The sequence below is a fragment of the Anoplophora glabripennis genome, unplaced genomic scaffold, assembly GCF_000390285.2.
Source record: "Anoplophora glabripennis isolate ALB-LARVAE unplaced genomic scaffold, Agla_2.0 scaffold96, whole genome shotgun sequence".
NCBI classification, from domain to species: Eukaryota; Metazoa; Arthropoda; class Insecta; order Coleoptera; family Cerambycidae; genus Anoplophora; species Anoplophora glabripennis.
This window is the reverse complement of record NW_019417365.1, coordinates 193,827-215,695: the sequence shown is the minus strand read 5'-3', so window position 1 is coordinate 215,695 and position 21,869 is coordinate 193,827. Positions and strand designations below refer to the sequence as shown.

Sequence of the window (21,869 nt, the reverse complement as noted above, 5' to 3'; positions counted from 1 at the left end):
AATGTTCTAAGTGCTTCATCGGAAGTAGTTTTGGTATACGCGGAAAAAGTTAGTCCGAAACACCGAAATCGCGGAACGTGGTTGGTCTTTATGATAAATTGACCACAAAGATAATTTACAAGGATATAAGGTTACAGTTTCCATCATTCNAAAAAATTTAATTACAAACATTTTTTTCCTCTTCCATTTTCGCCTAAAATTAACTCTTGAAAAGATACATAATTAAATAGGAATAAAAATATGACATTTTTCGATTTTTTTAACACACTGTGCCGCCAAAAGTTAAGCCCACGTTTTTTTATGCGCATAGAAAAATTTTCATTTCTAGTGATATTTGAAAGCCAGAAAGCCAAAAATCTCCGTGGATATACGATTCACCCAAACCAAAACAGATACCGCCTAGTCTATAAAAGATTTGTCAATAAAAGTCAAACTAATAAAATTAATGTTTAAAATATGATTTAGACTTAGACTATTGATAATAATATAATAATAATATGTTGAGTCGACATTGGAATGAAATAATTTAAACGTGAAAGATAAACTACTATTAAGTATTCCTTTAATTTTCGGATATTACATTTTAAATCGATCTAACAGGAGCCTATGTACGTATCCTCTATTTGGATAATAACTATAAATTCGAAAGCTTAAAAATTTAAGAAATCGACGTAGAAATCTTTCAAGTTAGTTAGTATGTGTCTGGTAGTAAAGGCACCATATAAGACTGCAATATTCTAGTTTAGAACAAATTAGTGAGTAAAATGCAGTAACATTATTAAAAAATTTTGAATTTCTGACTATAAAACTCAAAGCTCTATTGGCCGTTTTTATAATCAGTGAAGTAACGCCATTTGCAAGTGTGTAATTAAATATCGATTCCTTTTTGGAAGTGAATGAGCAGACCTTACACTTACCTATATTAATAGGTAATTGATTATTCTTACACCATCTACTTACACGATCTACTAGCTCTTACAGTATTTAACAATATTCCAAATTAGATACGTTCAGAAATAGTTTCAAGTCGTCGGCAAAAAATAAATGATGAAAGATAGGATTTAATGAGAAAAATCAGATTATAGCATAACCCAAATAAACTTATTAAGAAGTATGCCATAATTAACTTTGTCAAAGGCTTTCGAGAAATCTGTATACACCACACCAGCTTGTTGCCCATATAACATGCCATGCTGTATACTGAGTAAATTGAGCTACATTGGTTACAGTGGATCGTCTAGAAACAAAGCCATGTTGGTTTGATGAAATATAACCGTTGACAATAGATACTGAAGATTAGAGTATATAGAGACATCTGGAAAACCTTTAGACAAAATTGCAATAGGGCAATAACACAGCCATACAAAAAAAAGTTGTCTGTACTTTTCATGCGGCATATGTTTTTCGTAGTATTTTTGCCTCCTGATTTATTTTTTTTTCTATATTCAAATGTTCATTTATATGGTTAAGTCCCCGCCGAACGTGAACTGATGGTTATTTTTCTAACCTCAAAAACGGGTCAATTAAGGTCAGATATCATGAATTTTCAAAAAATAACAGATTCGCGCCAAATTTGGTCTACAGGGTTTCGAGGTCACTGATCACGATTTTGAGGTCAACTTTGAAAAATTCAAGATGGCGGATCCAAGATGGCCGACCAAATTTTCAAAAAGTAACAGATTCACGCCTTTGATATACGAGGATTTTCGGGGTCGCTGATTACGAATTCGAGGTCAGAATTGGTAAAATCGCGGTTACTTCGTACAATCAAACTAAATGTTCTAAGTGCTTCATCGGAAGTAGTTTTGGTATACGCAGAAAAAGTTAGTCCGAAACACCGAAATCGCGGAACGTGGTTGGTCTTTATGATAAATTGACCACAAAGATAATTTACAAGGATATAAGGTTACAGTTTCCATCATTCATCTATTTTACATGCGCCATCGCCATTTGGATAAATAGTTTAAATTATTCTGGGGTCGCCTACAGGCTTCAAAGGTTTTGACCTGGTAAACATGAAATCATCAGCATAAAGGAAATAAAATACGTCTATTACATCAATTTGCACTGACAACATATTGGCTTCTACTGGTTAAATACGATTTAAGTAATGTCTTATGATTGAATCTATCGGTTTTCCTGAAATCCGTATATAGCATATTACAGTTCATGTTTAAGGAATTTCAAATTCGTTGATCGACCTTTCATCAATTCGTTGTGACAGATATTTGGTTGTTAACGCCGAAGTAGAGATTATTATATATCAAATCGTGTAAACCTTAGTTTTACTGCATATGTTCGGAATAGTACAAGTAGTGGGGCATAAATTGTACAAAACTGTTGGTGGATAAGCAAATATATGAATCCAATCCTTAATAAGAGCAAAAGGAATACCTTTTGGCTCCGTGGACATTTTTTTAAGCTTTTTTTATAGCACGTTTGACGTTCACCTCATTGAAACGCAAAACGTGGGCATTCGAATTGTTAAAGTGCATCCTACATATTTGTAGGGTCATCATCGTTGAACCACAAAAAAAATTTGCAAAACCATTCAAGTTATTATCTGATGAACTTATGTTACTGTTTCACAGAAAAAGAGTACCTACATCATTTCGAGGTAGTTTGAACTTTGTAATATAAACTTATTCATCGTTATTTTCACAAAAAATTAAAATAATATGCTTATTTATTTGCTTGATGGTCTGTGAATACATTACAGAGTGTTTCACATAAGCGCGGGCACAGAAAATGGTAATGTCGGGGAACTCAAAATATGGCGATTTAACGCCACCTTTATACTAAGTAGCTGCACTCCTGAAAAGTTATAGGCCTTGAATGTGGGGTTTCAAATTTCGAAAAAAATCAATATCTCAGTTACTTGAACATGGAAAAACCAAATTTGGTAAACGGTGTGATTGTACCAAAAGCATTAATCGACAGTACAATTGAAGCATTTTGAAAGGTTGATAAGGGATGATGCACCATTAAAATGTGATAGAATTTCTTAAACTGAAAGATGTATTACTTTATTTTATGGGGATTTTAATTCTAAAATTTTTCTTACTCTTGTTAGTTTTCAAAAAACTTTCTCGTTTTCAACAAAAACACGAATAACAAATAAAGTATTGTAGCTATGTTATTTAAAATCATCGAAACTTCAAAAGTTGTCTATGAATTTAAACGTCAAACTTGACGATCAGGAAAAAAAGATGGAATAAGAATAATTTAATAGAAAAACAAACAACTGAAACAACAGAAATAACAAACAATTTGCACTGATAAGTTATAGAAAATATTCAAAATGACCACCGTTTTCTCTCAGGCTTAAATATCTGCTGATTGTTTCTAATGAATGTGCATTTATCTGTAATATACAGGGTGATTCATTAACAATGGAAAAATCGAAAGCTGAAGATACTACACGTAAAATGGCGCAAACATGGCTTATCCGAAAGTTGATAGTTTCGGAAATACAGGGTGTTGAAAGTTAAAATTTTAAATCTTTTTTTTTGCGATTATTCTGAAAATATGCAGGTTAGGAACTTGAAAATTTGTGAAACTATATTTTTTTAAGCGATGAATAAGATGCGTGTTGCAATTTTAGCGTTGCTCATAGAGGGCGCCACTTACGATAAAATTTACAGAAAATTTAGTTAATAAATTTTTATCCTGTTTTTCTAACATGAAACTTGATTCAAAGCCTGAAAGAGCAATCATTTTTCCATTAATTATGTACTCTTGTTTCATTTCGGTATCTCGATCCGTTTTCGAGAAAAATCGATTTAAAGAACACTATATGTATTTTGTAATACAAGAAATTAAAAGCGAAACAAACTAAGTGTTTCTTCATGTTATTACAACAATTAATAATAAAACAAATGAAATACGTAATAATGATTTAAAGCAATGGTTGGAAAAATCCACCATTGACACTGATACACTTTACACAACGTTTTCTGAGAGATCTTCGAGTTTGAAACAACATATTGGGTTTGCGTCTGACTTCGTTGGCAGCGATTTGTATTCTTTGCCACAACTCTTCACGCGAACTGGTAGATTCTTTGTAAACTATATCTTTCATTCCAGACCAAATAGAAAAATCAAGAGGATTGAAGTCCGGACTTCTGGGTGGCCAAGCAAAAATGGCTAATCCAGCGATTTCCAAAAACTGCATCTAAATATGCACGCACTAGCTGAGAAAAATACGGTGGACCTCCGTCGTGCATGAACCACATGTCTCTTCTTAAATAAAGTAGAACTTCTTCAAGCCGTGGAAGCATTTTTGCTTGGCCACCTAGAAGTCCGGACTTCATCCTCTTGTTTTTTCTATTTGGTCTCGAATGAAAGATATCGTTTACAAAGAATATATTGGTTCGTATGAAGAGTTGTGGCAATGCCAAAACACAATCAAAATAAGTTGTTTCAAACTCGAAGATTTCTCAGAAAATGTTGTGTAAAGTGTATCAGTGACAACGGTGGATTCTTCGAACAATTACTTTAAAACATTATTAAGTGGTATTTCATTTGTTTTATTATTAATTGTTGTAGTAACGTGAAGAAACACTTAAATTGTTTAAAGAATACACAATTAAAAAATGGAAAAATGATAGCTCTTTCAGGTTTTGAATCAAGTTTCATGTTAGACATACAGAGTAAAGGTTATTAACAAAATTTTCGGTAAAATTAGTCGTAAGTGGCGCCCTCTATGAGAAAGCTGAAATTGCAACAGGCATCTTATTCGTCGCCTAAAAAAATATAGTTTCACAAATTTTCAAGTTGCTAACCTACATATTTTCAGAATAATCGCAAGAAAACGATTTAAAATTTTAACTTTCAACACCCTGTATTTCCGAAACTATCAACTTTCGGATAAGGCATGTTTGCGATAATGGCCACCATTTCACGTGTAGTATTTTTAGCTTTCGATTTTCCCATTGTTAATTAATCACCCTGTATAATGCGATTTCACAATTCTGCTTGAAACGCAACTGGAGAGAAATATACAAATTCTTTTAACGTTCCCCAAAAAAAAAGTCACATTTGTTGAGGTCTAGTGATCGTGGAGGCCAAACTTGTGAGCAATTTCCTCTTCCAATCCATTTATTGGGATAGTGGTGGTTTAAAAAGTTTCTAACAATATTACTAAAATGAGAGGGTGCTACATCATGCATAAACCAATGTTCCAGTCTGAGTTGTAGTGGCGCCTCATTAAGTAGATCCGGGAGAGTGTTTTGGAGAAATTATAAATAAGTTTCGCCGTTTAGTCAATTTCGTAAAATAACTGGACCAATTAAATACCGATCAATAACACCGATCCAAACATTTATTTTAAACTCGCGTTGGAAATGTCGAGGTGTTACTGAATGAGGGTTTACATCGGAATACTCATGATACTTCTTCTGTAGTTTCCTTCACAGAAACCTAACACTAATAACATGTCAACTCAGCAAACAATTTATTCATTCACAAGTTAAAATTCATAGTCAACTTTTACATTTTCGATAATTTTAAATAACAGCTACGTACTTATTATTAGTTATTCGTGATTTTGTTGAAAACGACAAAGTTTTTTTGAAAACTAACAAGAGTAAGAAAAGTTTTGGAATTAAATTCCCCATAAAATAAAGTAAAAAATTTGTACGCCAACATGTTAAAAAATTTTTAAACATTTTAATGGTGCATCATTCCTTATCAACCCTTTAAAATGCTTCAATTGAACTCAATTAATTCTCTTAGTACACTCAGACCGTGTACCAAATTTGGTTTTTCTAAGTTCAAGTCTGAGATAGGTACTGATTTTTTTCGAAATTTGAAACTCCACATTCAAGGCCTATAACTTCTCAGGGTTGCAGCTTAGTATAAAGCTGTACACCCTGTATAGTTGCCTTAAAAAAGAAAAATTAAACTTGGAATTTACAAAAATCAAAATCGCTCGAAACACTAACCATTTTCTATGAGGCCGTAGCCTTAAGGATCTTCCTTCACAATGTACCTGATTAGTGATATTGCTTACATATATCTTAATAATTCCCAAACGCCATTAACGGTATTACTCTCAGTTGTATGAACAAAGTTCTTATAAGAGGTTATTAATTTTAATTTTAAATTTGCTCTAACAAATTTAAATTCTGTACGCGTATGAACGTCACCTCTTTTGTATTTGTTTTGAGTTTTGAGCACACTTTGTTCGAGTTCAAAGCCTTACGTGTGTACCCCCCGTAAATTTTCCGTAATGTTCTTAACAGTTAATTAATTATTATGTTTAAAACTATCTGTTTGCTTATTTTGCATCACTGTCAATTGTACGTAAGCTTAATTCAATTAAGATTTAATTAATTAATGAGCAACTAACATATTTGATTTGCCCATAGACAATAAGCAACTTTCTTAATCCTGTTTGTGTACAATTTGAATTATACAAAGCCATTCAATTCAGATATTAATAATACATTGCGTTAGCGTACATTTTTCTTCGAGTTTATTCGGAAGATCAAATGGTATATTCTTTATCATGAAACTAAATATATTAATAGGGTAGGTAAATGTTGTATAAGCAAAATGTTGGTTAGTAAATTTGTGGCCTATAAATGCATGTTGGATGAATCTAAATATCTTTATCCCTGATAAACTAGAAATATTGAAAATGATGCGATTCATTGTCCGTAATATAGAAACATTAAAAAATGTAGTGTGTCCGTGCTCGAAATTTGTATTGATATTTTTTGTCACAATTTAAAAGCCGGAGGCTGCTATGCCATTAAATACTTTTAGCCCCTAAATGTGGTATATACAGCATGAGAAATACGGGCAAAATGGCAGTTTAATAACATATATTTGATAGGTAAATTTACATTTTTAATTAACATTGGAAACGTTTAACGGTATTTAATTGTCTGCAGAGCCGAGAATTTTAAAAATTAACAGGCGTTTTACCCGTACTGTGAAAGTTAATGTTTAAAAGTTTAATTTAATTTTGGATTCATCTCCCATATCGAATATTGTATATTCGATTTGATAGAAACTTCGGTTGTGAATAAAAGAAATAAATAAAAAGTAAAGCAAGTAAATATAGGAATTTTTAATGGAAAGTATATTATTAATATATATTTTTAAGTTACTAGGATTATGTAACTAGGTATAATAGACATACAGAGTGTTAATTAAGTACGCAGACAAACTTTAAGTGATGATTTTCGAGTGATTTTAAACCAAAAGTGGTTATATAAATATGTTCCGCAAATCAATAGGCTTCAAGATACAGGGTGTGAAAATTAAAAAGAAATCACGTTTTCAAAATATCTCTGAAGACTCTTGAAGCACAGTGATGAAACTTGAACTAATGATATATATAATTAAAGAAAAAAAAGTCATTGAATTCGGACATAAATATGTGTACCATGACGATGAGGAAAATCGACGCCGCTTCTATCTTATGGTGTTTCCAAGAAAAAAGACTTTCATTTTCGAAAAAACAAAACATTTTCGTTTTAGTACTTTTTTAACTACCATTAACATCCCCAAGGGTTTCATTACACATAACACAATTTTAGAAGTACTCGTTTCGCAAAAAAAAATTATATGATTTTTTTCTACATATAAATATACGAATTTAAATATATCCTAATCCGAGAAAATGTGTATTAAATTGTATTTCTAGCAGAAACCCCAAAAATCCTGTGAATACTAAATCGAGATTGGTCCGTTTTTCGTATAAAATGAAAGGTAGGTACATTTTTTCTTGGAAACACAATAGTAATCAAATTTTCGAAATATTCAGTGACGTCGTATTTCTAGGGGTATCAGGTATCAACACTTTGTATCTCGAAAACTATGGATATGTGGACCCATGTTTATATATTCTGTTTTTGCATGAATTGCTCAAAGACTCACCCCTTATTATCTCATCAAACGTATCCTAAGAAATTTATTGACATTTTAAAAAATTTGGACATAATATGTTCTTGATATGGTTATATCTAAAATTTTCTGATGATTACAAAACCATTTTTATAATTCTACATATTTAATCATTGCTTATGGAATACCTACGTTGTACATACCATAGAGAAGAACATTTTGAAAATTTGAATATATTGAAATTCCATATCCACTATTATTTTCAATAATCTGTTTAAATATCATATCGTCACCCTTTCACATTACAAATAGTAACAATACTTGAATATTTTAATTTTGCAGTAATGTATTTTATAACTTCAGCGGTGTTTAAAATTTCCAGTTTTGAAATTATATAGATTTTTCTGAATTTTGCTCACCTGATGCGCTCATACAATTAGTAATTCACCTCGTTATAAAAAAGAGACTGAATAATGACATTTGGCAGAAAAAAATTGGTATAGAGGCAACTGGTAGATACATTATGCTCTTTTCAGGAATTATAAATTATACTCTTCTACGTAATACAACAATAAAATATTATTTATGTATATTTTGTGGCATCGCATTAATTTACGAGGGCTGTATCTCCTGCAGGACCTTTTATTACTGCATGGGGAGGTTTAATTGGCAATAAATCGCCAATAGATCACATCTGCTAATTCATAAATCCCACCTACTAGGAATTGATTGTCCGCTGAAAGGGAAGTAGGATTTTGCAAGCTCATAAATGAAACGAAAAATTACTTTTTTTACCTAGATTGTAGAGATCACTAAATATCTTTTGTTTTTATATAATCGAAAACAAAGATGTAAGGTACTTATGGACCGATCTAATTCATTTTTTTAAGTTTGTTTTCGTTTTTGATTAGTTTATGTCGTTCTATTTCTGCTACTATGACTAAACACCGACGACAGGAGACGAGCAACCTCCAACGTGGTTATTCATCCGCCACTTTATAATAGGGTAGGGATCTTTTACTTGCCTAACATTGTTTAGACAAGGGATTAACGGTTCCCTTTCCGAGGGATTCTATACAAAATTTGTTTGTGGACGAACATCCCGAACCTTCCGCGGATGGTCATCCATCCAAATACTAACCACGATCAGCGTTGCTTGGCTTTTCATATCAATGACATGAATGTCAAGTCACTAGGTCGCACTCGCCCAAAAAAAAAGTATGTTAATCACATAATATTTACATTATATTCAGTTATCAAAACCTACTTTTTATTTTCCTTCGATGTCAAATTTCACAAAAATTGGTTAGTGAATATTTATTTAAAATCTGACTACTCACTGTATTCTGCAGTCAATACGATTCCTACTATACAGGGTGTTAATTATGTTCAATAAATTCAAAAGATGATTATTTGAGTGATTTTAAGACAAAAACTTCATATAAACATTGGTCCGTAGATGCTTTGTTTCGAAGATACAGGGTGTGCTTTAAGTTTATATATGGCAGTCAGAGAGCCGAAATTCAATGACGCGCCAAGCGGGTCAACCGAGACATGCGTTTGCCGCTGCTCAGAATGCTTTTCACGTTCACGTCACGTTAGTATACTGCTGATTTGTTATCGTGCGGATGTCGCGTAATTAATTCCCCTATCCGTTGGTGTTTATGGTGGTGTACTGTAAACAATTTAATTTGTTGCTTTTTAATGAATAACGCCCTACTTATAACTTTGAGACACGTTCATGCGTCTTGTGGAGTTTTATTGTCACATGATATTTAGCACAAAACCAAGCAGAGAAGCCATTGTTAGCTCGTTCGTTTCTGATAGATTTTAGAAACATTAGCAACTTTTTAAGGTGTGATATAAAGTGATTTCTTTTTGTATTTTGTATTTTTTACATTTTTCATTGTGAGATTTTTGGTAGGCAAAACTATTTTCATAAAAGTAATCCTTGACTGATCCTTTTGGCGCAAGATTTATTTCATGATTTTTTTAAAATTTTTTCAGAGGTGGCAAAATATCCAAAAAATGAATAAAAGGAAAACTATGCCACAAATAATTAACTTCAGACAATATAGTGCTCTGCAATTGGGGACACCTAAATAAAATTGTCGAAATAGATCTACCTTGTACACCACATGGTAATATGATATTGATGAAATATATTATACGCAGTTCAGCTTTGCTCGGATGGAAAGTAATTTGTGAAAAACTGGATATAAAAAATATCTCTATTTTTACAGAATATTCATGTTTATTTTATGTACATTTTTTATTATCTTGTTTATTAATTAATATTAGATTTAAAATTTCGAATTTCCATTAGCAGATTATAAAAAATCTAACGATTTACTAAACAATTTAATTACCTTTGCCAACCGCTAAAATACCGAGAAAAAAATATGATAAATGTTTACTTTTAATTACGAGCCAATTACTAACTAAAACAACAAAAGACAATTAAAACGTTTAAGCGTAGTCCCTGTACTATAATCAGATTTTTGTGGAAACCATTATCCCTGAAAGGCATAAAAATGACAAAAATAGAAACAGTTCTATATTAAAATTCCAAAATAATAGGCAGTAAGTCTCATACATAAATCAAACCATAATTTTTACAAGTTCTAATAAAATAATTTTGTCAATGCTTTGCAAGTAAATTCAAATATGCCGTTCATTTTGCACGGTACACTGATATGTTCAACCTATGCGCCTGCACTTAGTTTATCGTGCATAAAAAAGAGACAACCAGCAGTGCATAGTTTTATTTATTAGTTTCCAACTTAGGCGTTTTATTTCATGTGATATGCGTGCAAGTGAGACAAAAGTATTTCCTTCACATATTGCCTATTCTAGTGTGTTTTCAAAAATGGAATGAAGAGTGCCTATCAGCAGTGTTTATAGCGCGTTAAAGATTAATGAAAGCTTTTAAAAAACAAACAAATATGACAGGAGGAAAAAAATTTAAATTGACAAAAAAGTTAAATATGCAATCCCTAGGAAGATGAATCACCGTTAAAAAAAAATCAAACTACAATCGCAGAAGATGACGATTTGTCTAGATTGTCCCGAAGAGTTTTACTGCGTACAATGCATGAAATTCATTTTTGTAATGCTAATAAAAAAGAACGAAACTGTAGGTATATGTCATGGAAAATACGTAGAAAAAATAATAGTTTCGTACATTCGAAATAGAAAAACAACAAACGTGGAACCTATTAGTGACAGTGATAATGAAGTGACAACAGTAAGTAGTAATTAACGGCCGCTTCTAGTGTTTTATCGGTGGTGCAGCTAATTTTTCGCAAGGTCCACTTGTCCAGTTAGCATTGGCTACGTATCATAATAAACAAAAAAGTAGAAGTAGGTTATCTTTGCCATGAGGGTAGAATCTAGTTTTAACCAAAATCAACATAACCGTTTGTACTATATTTAATCATTTCTCTAAAATGATGCCCCTATGGAATTGCATTATTGTGCTGCGCAGATTTACATATTAAGAATGAATGAGTCAGCCATTGATAATTGTTACGGAAGACTGCCAAGCAAGCACTGCCTACAATTTTGGGACTTTAGTAGATTTATAGTAGAAGTATGTAGAAGTATTTGTTGGTCTAGGTCTAGGTTTTTACTGTAGCGAATTTAGTAACCACAATCTTTGTTTTATATGTACAGCTTGATCAACTTGATCAATTTATTGGAATAAAAATTGACAAATATAAAACAGTATACAAAACGGCTTTATATTTACCGATAGAAAAATATACTTGTCAGAAAAACTCCAGGAAATAATTTAATATTGATCGAAAAAGTCGAACTCAATGAAGACATGCGATATTGCTAAAGCCTAGCCTTGAATAATTTACGGACAAAACGTAATTATTCCTTTGAAAATTTTTCAAGGGAGTCTAATTTTGAAACGAGAATTTGTACTGTGAGCGAAATAAACGTATTTCAGTTATTTGTCCGTTTTCGATGACAGGTTTAATAAACATAATTACTTTGGTATATTTTGCTCCGCAACAGCGGTTAATTAGATACAATTTAATTACAGCTAGGAAAAAGTGGGCACACTACTTTTAATTATAGAGATCATATACTATCAGGTTAAAATTCCGTTTATCATATTTATTACAGACTAGGGAATTTATTCTTCGAATATACAAAGGTGGATATTTCGCAGATAAAATCGACAATATTTGAGATATACTTTTGAACAGGTGATTCAAGTTGTGAATATTTGTTCCTTTCATAGACTCCAAACATAAACATGAAATAGTATATTAAACAACAAAGTTTGAAAACGACTCTTTGCACACGAGCGGGACATATTGGTGGACCGAGCCGAAGGCGAGGTCCACAAGTCGAGCGAGTGTGCAAAGAGGTTTTCAAACGAGTTTTTTACGATACTTTTTATACGACTGCAAACAGAGACCACAAAAATCAAATTTTAATTTAAATCGTTTTTATTACTAAAATTGCCAACGCATTAACAAAATAAATTAAATACAACTTTTAATTTAACTCGTTTTTATTAAGAAAATTGCTAACGCATTAACAAAAGAAACTAATATTTAATATTTATGGTAACATTTGAACATTCCTTCAAGGTTACGCTGGGAAAAGCAGTATTATTGTGCACCTTGTTTTCGGTAATAGAGAATATTTTTGGTGTCGTGTTTTTAGTGCAGTTTTTCAGCGTGCGGTCGTTGTTTTCTTGTTGTATTCCAGTAGACGATCGTTGTTCTGGTTCTGTGGCAGCAGAAGACACTGAAGACTCTATCTTTTTCGAAACTTCCATTTTATTTCTCAAACAGTCATCAACGTAGCCTTCGGCAACTGTACTGGATTTCCACCCTCCATGGCGTTTGAGGGCAAGCAGATTTGAGCCAGAATTGACTAAAATTGTGGCCGATGAACGCCGAAAACAATGTCCCGTGTAACTTTCTGGATTCTCTAGCATCAAAAACTTGGCGATTTCCCTAGCCATGTTTCCAATTTTGTTGATGCCAACGTTTTGGCTTGAACATTTTCCGTTTTGATAGTTTAAAAAAAACCTGCCTGTCTTCAGATTAGGAGGACGAAGAGCACAGTACTTTTTTAAGATAGTGTAAAGGTTTCCTGTAATTGTAAAACACCTTGGTACCTTTGTTTTTGTATTCTTCAGTTTAATCAGCATAGCACTGCCGAAATCTTTGGTGTCTTCTATTTTGAGATAACATAATTCCTCCCTTCGACATGCCCCAGATAGTCCAACTGCCACCACCGCCTTGATAAGTAAATATTTGTCGTCTGATGCTTTCGTCAAAAACCGGCAAAAATCATCTTCTGTGAGGATTTGGGACTTCTTTGGGACGTAGTTTTCGGATTTTCGTTTGATTAGCGCTTGCAACTTTTTATAGCTTCCAAGATCTATGTTGTGATTGGCACTTAACGTTGACTTGAGCATCGAAAAAATCGTCCACAACGTCGAAGATTTATATTTCTTAGATAGTTCTTCAAAATACACCATTACTGCGTTTTCTGAGAAAGTTTGGACATTTTTGGCTAGTCGCCAGTCCATAAATCGGCTTAACTCAGCTTCATAACTGCTTCTGGATTTTGTGGGCAACAGTTCCGAACATATTTCGCTTGCTTTCTGTCAAATCTCTTCAGAATCACACATTTTCACACCCAAAGTTCGGGAATTCAACAATTTTTGAAGTATATAATCAACAAATTAAAGGAGCCGTGACGGTTGCTATGAAACTCAGCCAACTTGAAACATTGCATAATTTGGGTGACAACATCAAACAAAAATCACAATCTGGAGACGCGTGTGCAAAGATGACATAACCGTGTGCAAAATACCGTTTTCAGAGCGCGTTTTCCGTGCGCAAAACCCCCTTTTGCAAAGCAGTCGTATAAAAATTTAATTAATTAATAGTAATGTAATACAGTCCTTCCCAAGTCAGTTGAACATGTATAAAAGCGCCTAGCAATAAAATTTAATGAGTTTCATAGGGGTACCTAAAAAAGTTTTCTGCTAAAGGTAAAAAAATTATAATAATTTGTATATAATGTGTAGATAATTTCTATTATATGTTCATTTGGCCAACAACATATTTTAATTATTTATGTCTTCCAACAATTTTATTATATTGATGGTAAATTTAGTTTTCTTCCGTTTCAAAAGGTCTCCAAAATGCCATGTTGTAATAACTAAACAAAATATTCCTCTTATTTCTCTCTTGCAATTGTAATATGAATGATTAACAGAAGGCGCCTATAATAAATTAAAATTACCTGAATCACACCAAATTCCGCATTGTTGCACTGCACTGCTAGGCAATTTGTCAAATATTTGTCAACAGCTGAGATTTATTGCCCATTCGCCCAGTTCGACTGTCTATGTACGCCGTTTGCCCGCGCGCGCATTCTTCAACTGAGCGTAATACATTTCTACCACCCCCACGTTTAGTTCGACCAGATCTGTACATGGGTGTGGCTAAATAAATTTTAGAACAAGTTTTTCAAATATTTCAATGCCGAGTTACTGCGTCAGCGACCGAACCTTGTACATACTGCCAACCTTTTGGTTCTTCAATTGAGATCGGAAAGATTACAATGTAAAATTTTCTTATGTGACTTATGTGGGAAAACTACAGAAAAATGGTCTAGTATACAACATATCGACCCTATTATCACGTAGAGGCGTATGCGTATATCCAACTCTTGGATTATACGCCCCTACGTGATAAGAGGGACGATATGTGTACATACAATTTTTTGTGAATATAAATATATTTAGAGTGTAGTTCGACCTAGACTCCTGAGATGATTTAGACCAATTTTCTTGTACATATACATATATAAAAGTCAGTACCTATACTTAACATTTTTTAATGTTACTTGAAAACAGTTTTAGAGTGTTCTTTATTGGTTTGCATCTTTATTTATATCGAATTTAATATACTTATTACCAGAATATGTAAGAAAATCATAAAAGTGTTATTTTTTCTAATAATCACCTGCTCAATCAACCCAACAATTTTATACAGGATGACTTATACCAGGTGGCGAAAAATTAATAATAAGTATAGTCCAGAATCCAGCTGTAAGCAGAAAAGGCGAAATATCAATTTTTCCTATCAAGCTTGGTTTCACAGAGAATAAGATTCACAGCTTTCAAAAATAAATTTCAAATTTTACAAGAAATAACACTAGGACATAAAAAAGTCTATGTGTTATCTTTTTGCACAACCCTTATAATGATTTCCAGTAACAAAGAAGACATTTTTGGTGAAAAGATAAATCTGAATTATTATTTTTATATTTACCCATCCAATTCTAATGTACTGGTTCGATCTTTTAACTGAATAATAATTTTTTACTACTTATTTAATTATACAAGGTGTCATTTATTTAAAAATTTTCATTTCATTGTGACAGAAATACCCAATCAAATAAAAAGAATGTAAGTTTTTAATATCAGATTTTGTATTTTTACTTTAGGTAATTTAAAAGGTATTCAGTTAATCCAATTCTAGTCTAAAAATTTTACTAAAATTGACACCAACATTTAGGTATGTTAAAAAGCATAAATTTCAAATAGAGATTATTAATTAAAAAGTAATGCTATAGTAGGAAAATTGCACCCGCTGTATCTAGCAAATAAGTTTATCTTTATCAAAAAGGTGATGTTAATTTTTGCTAGATATTGTGAGTGTAATTAGAACTGGACTGGCTTTAACGCGATTTAGTAAACAGCTGTTTCCTACAATATTATTAGTTATGTTGGTGTCAAAGAACAAATATGACTTCATCAGATGAGAATTTTTAGAAAATGTTTAGGTGTGGTATGAACTAGCATGATATCTTTAGGTCTCCGCTCACTACACAGTAAGGTTTTAGTTTCTCCTAAAACGAGTATTTTTTTTATAAAATTTTAAACTTTTTCTAATAGGCCATTGAACATTCTTTCTCAGATTGCTGTTTTCTTAGATCATTAATCCAGTACCGTCTAGGTCTATATGAATATATCTCCCTTCCTTTTTCATTTCGTTCTAATTCGTCTGAAGGGCAATCCTACATTTAAAAATAGATACCTATTTATCAAAAAATATATTCACACTGCGAGAAATCTGGATTGAAAATCTGTCCTGATGAGCGGCAGACACCGAATATATTCCACAAACCGACTAAATACGTTTCGCTTGAAATTATGGTATGATCCGATGTAGTGGGCGGAAACCTTAAAAGTAAAGAAAATGCAAAAGCTGGTATTAAAAACGCATAATGAAAGAAAACATTTTTTCGTGTTCGTTAATAATTGCCCAATTTTCAGATTTCTGACTGGCGATTTCCCTACAAGAAGTCGACCCACCCCGTATGCGTGCACTACGGCCGCAACAGAGCTTTCGTGACACTCCGGCACTGCGAGGAGGGCGTCTTGAAGGGAACAGATCACTACGAATATTTAGAAGCGGACGATTGCAAGTGCCAACTCTGCTCTTCCTCGGACACGAGTTGCGAAGGACTGAGATACAGACCGCATAGATCTCACCCCGACTCATTGGGATTTAGATACAATTTTAAGAAGTAAAGTTTTCCCGTGATGTAATCCGTTACAACTATGCATTATAACAAATCGGATTATAGTGCCTCGGTATGTTTAAAATATTGTCGTACATTATTTATATTATTTATGAGTGGCTGGAACTTTTATAGACAATTTTAAATATATCTGGGCACGCCTTTATTGTACTATTGGTTTACTGTAATTGGCACCTGTCGTTTAAATAAATGTTTTTGTGATTGTAATTTATGATCTGTCATCAATCAGTATTATAAGGTAGTAATAATTGTTGCATATGTCTGTAATTGGGTACTTCAAGAAATAAACTTATTTATCTAAGCATGGATTATGTTTTATTTTGCTTATTTTTTTATACATTATTTTGGTACATTTATGTCTTGACAAATTATTACAATTAATTTCATAATATGAACCAATAAATAGTATTTTTATCACCACTTATGTACTAAGAAAAGTTTATATTTAGCAAAAATAATATGGTACCTACCTGATTTTTTTTGGGAAGTGTTACATTTTTTGTGATTATAAAAAAAGTTGACAAGCGATTCAAAGTTCAGAGATGTATACAAGGTAAGTGCCATTATTTGTATTTCTTTATAAATAGTAACCAAGAAATAGATATTCTAAAAACCATACAGGGTGAGTCTCCTAAATTGTCTGACTAATATTTTGAGACTTATTCATGAGTACGGGTGAGATACAGGGTGATTCACAAAAGGTGACCAAAAATGAAACCTCGTATTAGTCCGGTCAAGATAGACATTTCAAATAACGAAAATTCCGACAGTGCTAAATGTTGGTGAAGACCTTGGGTACACCATTAGAAATAAAGTGTCAAAAGTCCCCATCGATCCCATGTGTGCTAAAAAAATTATTCGGGGTGAAATGTCAAAATTTGAGGTTTTTTGGATTTTTTCGAAAACGGTAAGTTTTCTCAAAAAAGTTGCCCCGACAAAAATTATAGACCTTAAAATTATCTACAAAAATGGTGTTTATACTTTTTTTTTCTGAGAATCACCATTCCTGAGATATCGCGATTCTAATAGTTGAAGGAGTCACGTTCTACATTATATGCACACATTTCCACACTACCTGTGAGGTAGTGTAGTTTGGCGCGTTTTTTTTAACGTGGTTTTCCCGGTAGGCGTACTCCACGAAATGATGGAATTTTCAGGGACAATACTCTTTTAACTGCATGATGATTATTGATATTGGTTATTGACTTTAACTGTAGTTCTGATTTCTTTTGATATTTTAATCTGATTCATACTCTTCAAAGTCGACTTCAACAGTTATGTCTTCTTCGATTTCTTCTTCTTCTTCCTCTTCTTCTTGCTGGATGTTCATAAATTGTTCAAATGAAGATGAATCAGCTGTCTCTTCATCGAAATCACATGAATCTTCGTCTGTTGTATTCAATTGGACATTTGTGCAAGACTGGCTTTGGCAATTAGTACACGCTGGAGAACAAAGTTACCCTACTCTTTTTTTTTGCAATTGCAAAAAATAGGGTTTAGGAGTTTTTCCAGAGCAGGTGGGAGTAAAGTTTTAATCGGTTCCAAAGTATTATCGGTTAATTTCCAATCCCAGTTTTTTGGGTTCAGTTGATTTCCTAGCCATGTCTGAATTTGATAGTATACTCGATACAAGTGTTGATTAGCAGAAACCGATGTTGGAGGAAGACAAGACAGTTGTACTTGTTTCTTGTTTCGTGTGTTTTTTACAAAAGTTTTTACATATACAACAGAGTAGCCAGATGTTATTCTTTGGAGAATCTTATGGGGAGTCTTTCGTATGAAGTTTTATCTAGGACGCTTCGTTGAAAAGATACGGGGTGTTAAAAAAAATATTTAAATTTTTTTAAATAATTTAAAAACTGGAAAGTGAAATAATTTCAAATTGGGCACATGCATTTATGTAAACATTGTCCATAATCTGAGGCCCTTTCCTAAAATTTTGTTGCCCCAGTGGTGGAGATACAGGGTATCGATGGCAGATTTTTCTAAATAAATAGTACGCCACTGCTTTACATCATGATATTTTCGGATTCATCTTTCAATTTTCTACAAATTACTACTCTCTTATGATTTTTTCGAAAAAAAGCCTCGGCCTACTCTTCGTGGATATATTCCATTATAAAAATTAAGTAAACAATCCAGAAATTAGTAATGAACTTAGAAATAGTAATAATAATAAAGTAGCTGATATTTTAAAAACAATTATGGTAATAATAATCAAACTATTGACATAATATCAAAGTTGCTATCGCAGCCTACAATATAATTTTAAATCGTATTTTATTCGAATATCAATAATTCTGTTCGTTTTTTAAATTTTACTCGAAAATCAGGCTTTTTTCAAATAACATAAGAGAGCAGTAATTTGTAGAAAATTGAATGACTGAATGACTGAATGATTGAATCCGAAAATATCATAATTGTTACCGTAAAGCAGTGGCGTACTATTTTATTTAGACAAATTTGCCACCGATACGCTGTACCTCCGCCACTGCAGCATCTAAATTTTTGGAAAATGTTTACGTAAATACATGTGCCCAATTTCAAATTATTTCACGTACTAGTTTTTAAATTATATAAAAAAATTAAAAATATTTTTTTAAGTTTAACATTCTGTATCTTTCTAACGAAAAGCTCCCCTTAAAATTCACCAAAGAATACGAGTTTTCATTTTTGGTCACTGTTTGTGAATCACCCTTTATAACCTACAAGGTGTATTTTATATTAAATGTAGTAGTGACATTTAATGTCAACTGACATACGAGTACCTAAGCTATACTTTGTACCTACCGATAGAGAGCGACCCACTAATTTGTTGGCATTATAAGACTGATAATAACATCGAAACAACTAGTCTTTGGATTACAACTTCATCCACCATTGAATTACACCTGCAATATCTAGTAAACAGTAAAGATCATTTGTCAGATGAACCATTAATTTGTCGTCATACTGATGAAAACAAACTAATAAGTTCGAATCCGGTCGTTCAACTGACGAATAATCTTAACCGTTTACTTGATATAGCGGATATACTACAGAGCCTTCATAAACTAAAACCGCTGTATCTTTTCCATTGCGTCACAAGCAATATTCGTATGAACTAAGATGAAAAATCCTAGTCAAATTAGTCACTGTTTTCATATAATTGAAATGTCATCTTGACAATTCCCAAATCTGGATTTCTGACAAATTTTAATACTGGTGTTACTGGATATGAAAATATGCCAAAAAATCGATATCTCAACGCAAAGAAAATATATAAAACAGTTAGTACGGAGACGCGATCAAAACAACTGTCAAATTTTTAATCTGAGTGTAAGTTCTGTTTTTAAATGCGCTAGTCAAACTATAGTCTAAAATTAATACCCAACAAACGTCCTCCATTTTCTTTCACTCTAATACACATAAAATATTGGATCGGTTGTCTGTGACAGATTGAGACTATGAGTATACCATCATTGTATCTCTTTTTAGCGCGTTTAATAATGAATACACGTCCGCAACGACTGTCTTTGATATTAGGACACACGCGTGACGTAAAGGCAATCTTAAAACGGTTCTACTATAATTGATTACAATCCATGTGACCGCCGAGTTAGACAACCAACAATGCACGGTTGGTACTATCAACTACAAATTCCTAAATCTTAGCGTCACCAACATTAATTATACGTTTATAATGAACAATGACAAACCTTTACATCTACGCTCAAGATAATGCGAGCGCTGATTGGCTGAATAAAATCTCGTGATTTACAACAATCACCAGCTGATTAAATTTAATATAATCTTGATTTTATTATTTTAATTTTAATGATATTTAATTGCCAACGTGAAGGAAATAAAATTATTATCCCAGAAAAAAATGATTGACTGGTCATGTGGCTTATAATCATTTGCGAAGGCTCTGTATTATACAATGATTGTCAAGGCTCTAGTTTAGTCCACAAACAGCTAATATTTAGGATACTAATTTGCCCAGTATTAATCAAATTCCATATTGCATAAAGGGCAGCTTTACGGGAGTGATTATTACTGTCATTCCAAACTTTCTTGTTAAGGAAAAAATGTATAGTTTAATTGTCCATAGTCCATAGAATAAATTTTTTGGAATGGGCTAAAATAAAAAATTTTAGAATGTAATAATAACAGTCGTCTACGAAATTTTACACAATATCTATTTGAAATTTGAAAATATTCAAATCCTTAGTATTAAGTGCGCAAATTAGTGCCCAGATGCCGTAAGTTTAATTTCAAAATATCAATGAGATATATCGAAAGACTTAAATTTATCGAAAATACACACCTCCATTATTATCACTTTTGGAAAAAAGTTTATATACAAGGTGAGTTTTTTTCGATGTTTAATGTAGAGATCTGGGAAAGTAGCGAAGATACAAACAAGTTTAAATGAGGAAAGATGTAGGTACAGTTTTATGATCATTATTAAATGTTACTTCTATTTTCTGAAAAAACGTCATGGCTGACTCGATATTTGGAAAAATTTGAATTCGGTCAATTCCTTCAGATTCGTGTAGCTCCGTTGCTATTTATTTTACAAAAAAATTTTAAATTACAATGTTTCAGGTTTTTGCAGTGTTAATAAGACATGTGATCAAATTGTTCGTGTGTACTTTCGTTTTAAAGTTGTAACATAAACTTCAAGTTTTTTAAATGTAAACCATAGTTAGCTATGAGCTAGAAAAAATGTCTTCTTTTATGCTCTCCAACGATATAATATTTGGTATGGTTATTTTGAAAAATGGGAGAACTGCAGCCGTTTTTAACTATCTGCTACTTTCCCAGATGCCTATACTAAACATCAAAAAAACTCACCCTGTATTTTTTGTGCCATTATTCATCCTAAAAATATCGGGCTATAATTTAGAACCACCTAGTCCAACGTAACACAACAATATGTTAAAAATAAACTAGCATTTCGTTTAAGCATATTATATAAAAACTGGACTTAATTGTTTGCAATTTTATTTAGTTAGAAGAGAGAATGTGAAAAATCAAAAGTTTGCGTGGCAAAACGGTCACGTTTTTAATTGGAATAACAGAAAAATGTTGGGAAAAAATAATTAGGTAAAAGGAAAAAAAAAATAAATATTATATCTGCATGGAAGGTAGAAAAAATTGTTATATGTTATATAACTATGACAAAGGTCGAATGTGGAGAACGAAAACAGAGAGGTCTTTGATACTTTATTATGTGTTGTTAATAAAAAGTTACTGGTATCCAAGAGGCACATATTGTCGTGACCTTGTCTGTGACCTTGATGGTCGTTTTCAAGGTCATTTCAAAGTCAACTTAGTTTTTTAAACGGAAATCCTTATTTTCAACCCCGGATTCGCAAAGAGCGGAAAATTCTACGTTCAGATGATGTATCACGTTTGAGGTCCATTTGACC

The 21,869-nt window shown here is 32.3% G+C and overlaps 1 protein-coding gene across 1 annotated transcript in view; it reads left to right on the top strand.

The window, feature by feature from the left end:
• LOC108904633 (thyrostimulin beta-5 subunit) overlaps positions 1 to 16,455 on the top strand; it is a 40,954-nt gene extending 24,499 nt beyond the window's left edge. The window contains exon 3 of the mRNA XM_018707267.1: positions 16,184 to 16,455. Within this exon, the coding sequence (XP_018562783.1) occupies positions 16,184 to 16,441 (258 nt within the window). The 3' untranslated portion in view covers positions 16,442 to 16,455. The remainder of the gene's footprint in view (positions 1 to 16,183) is intronic.
• The last annotated feature ends 5,414 nt before the right edge of the window (positions 16,456 to 21,869 follow it).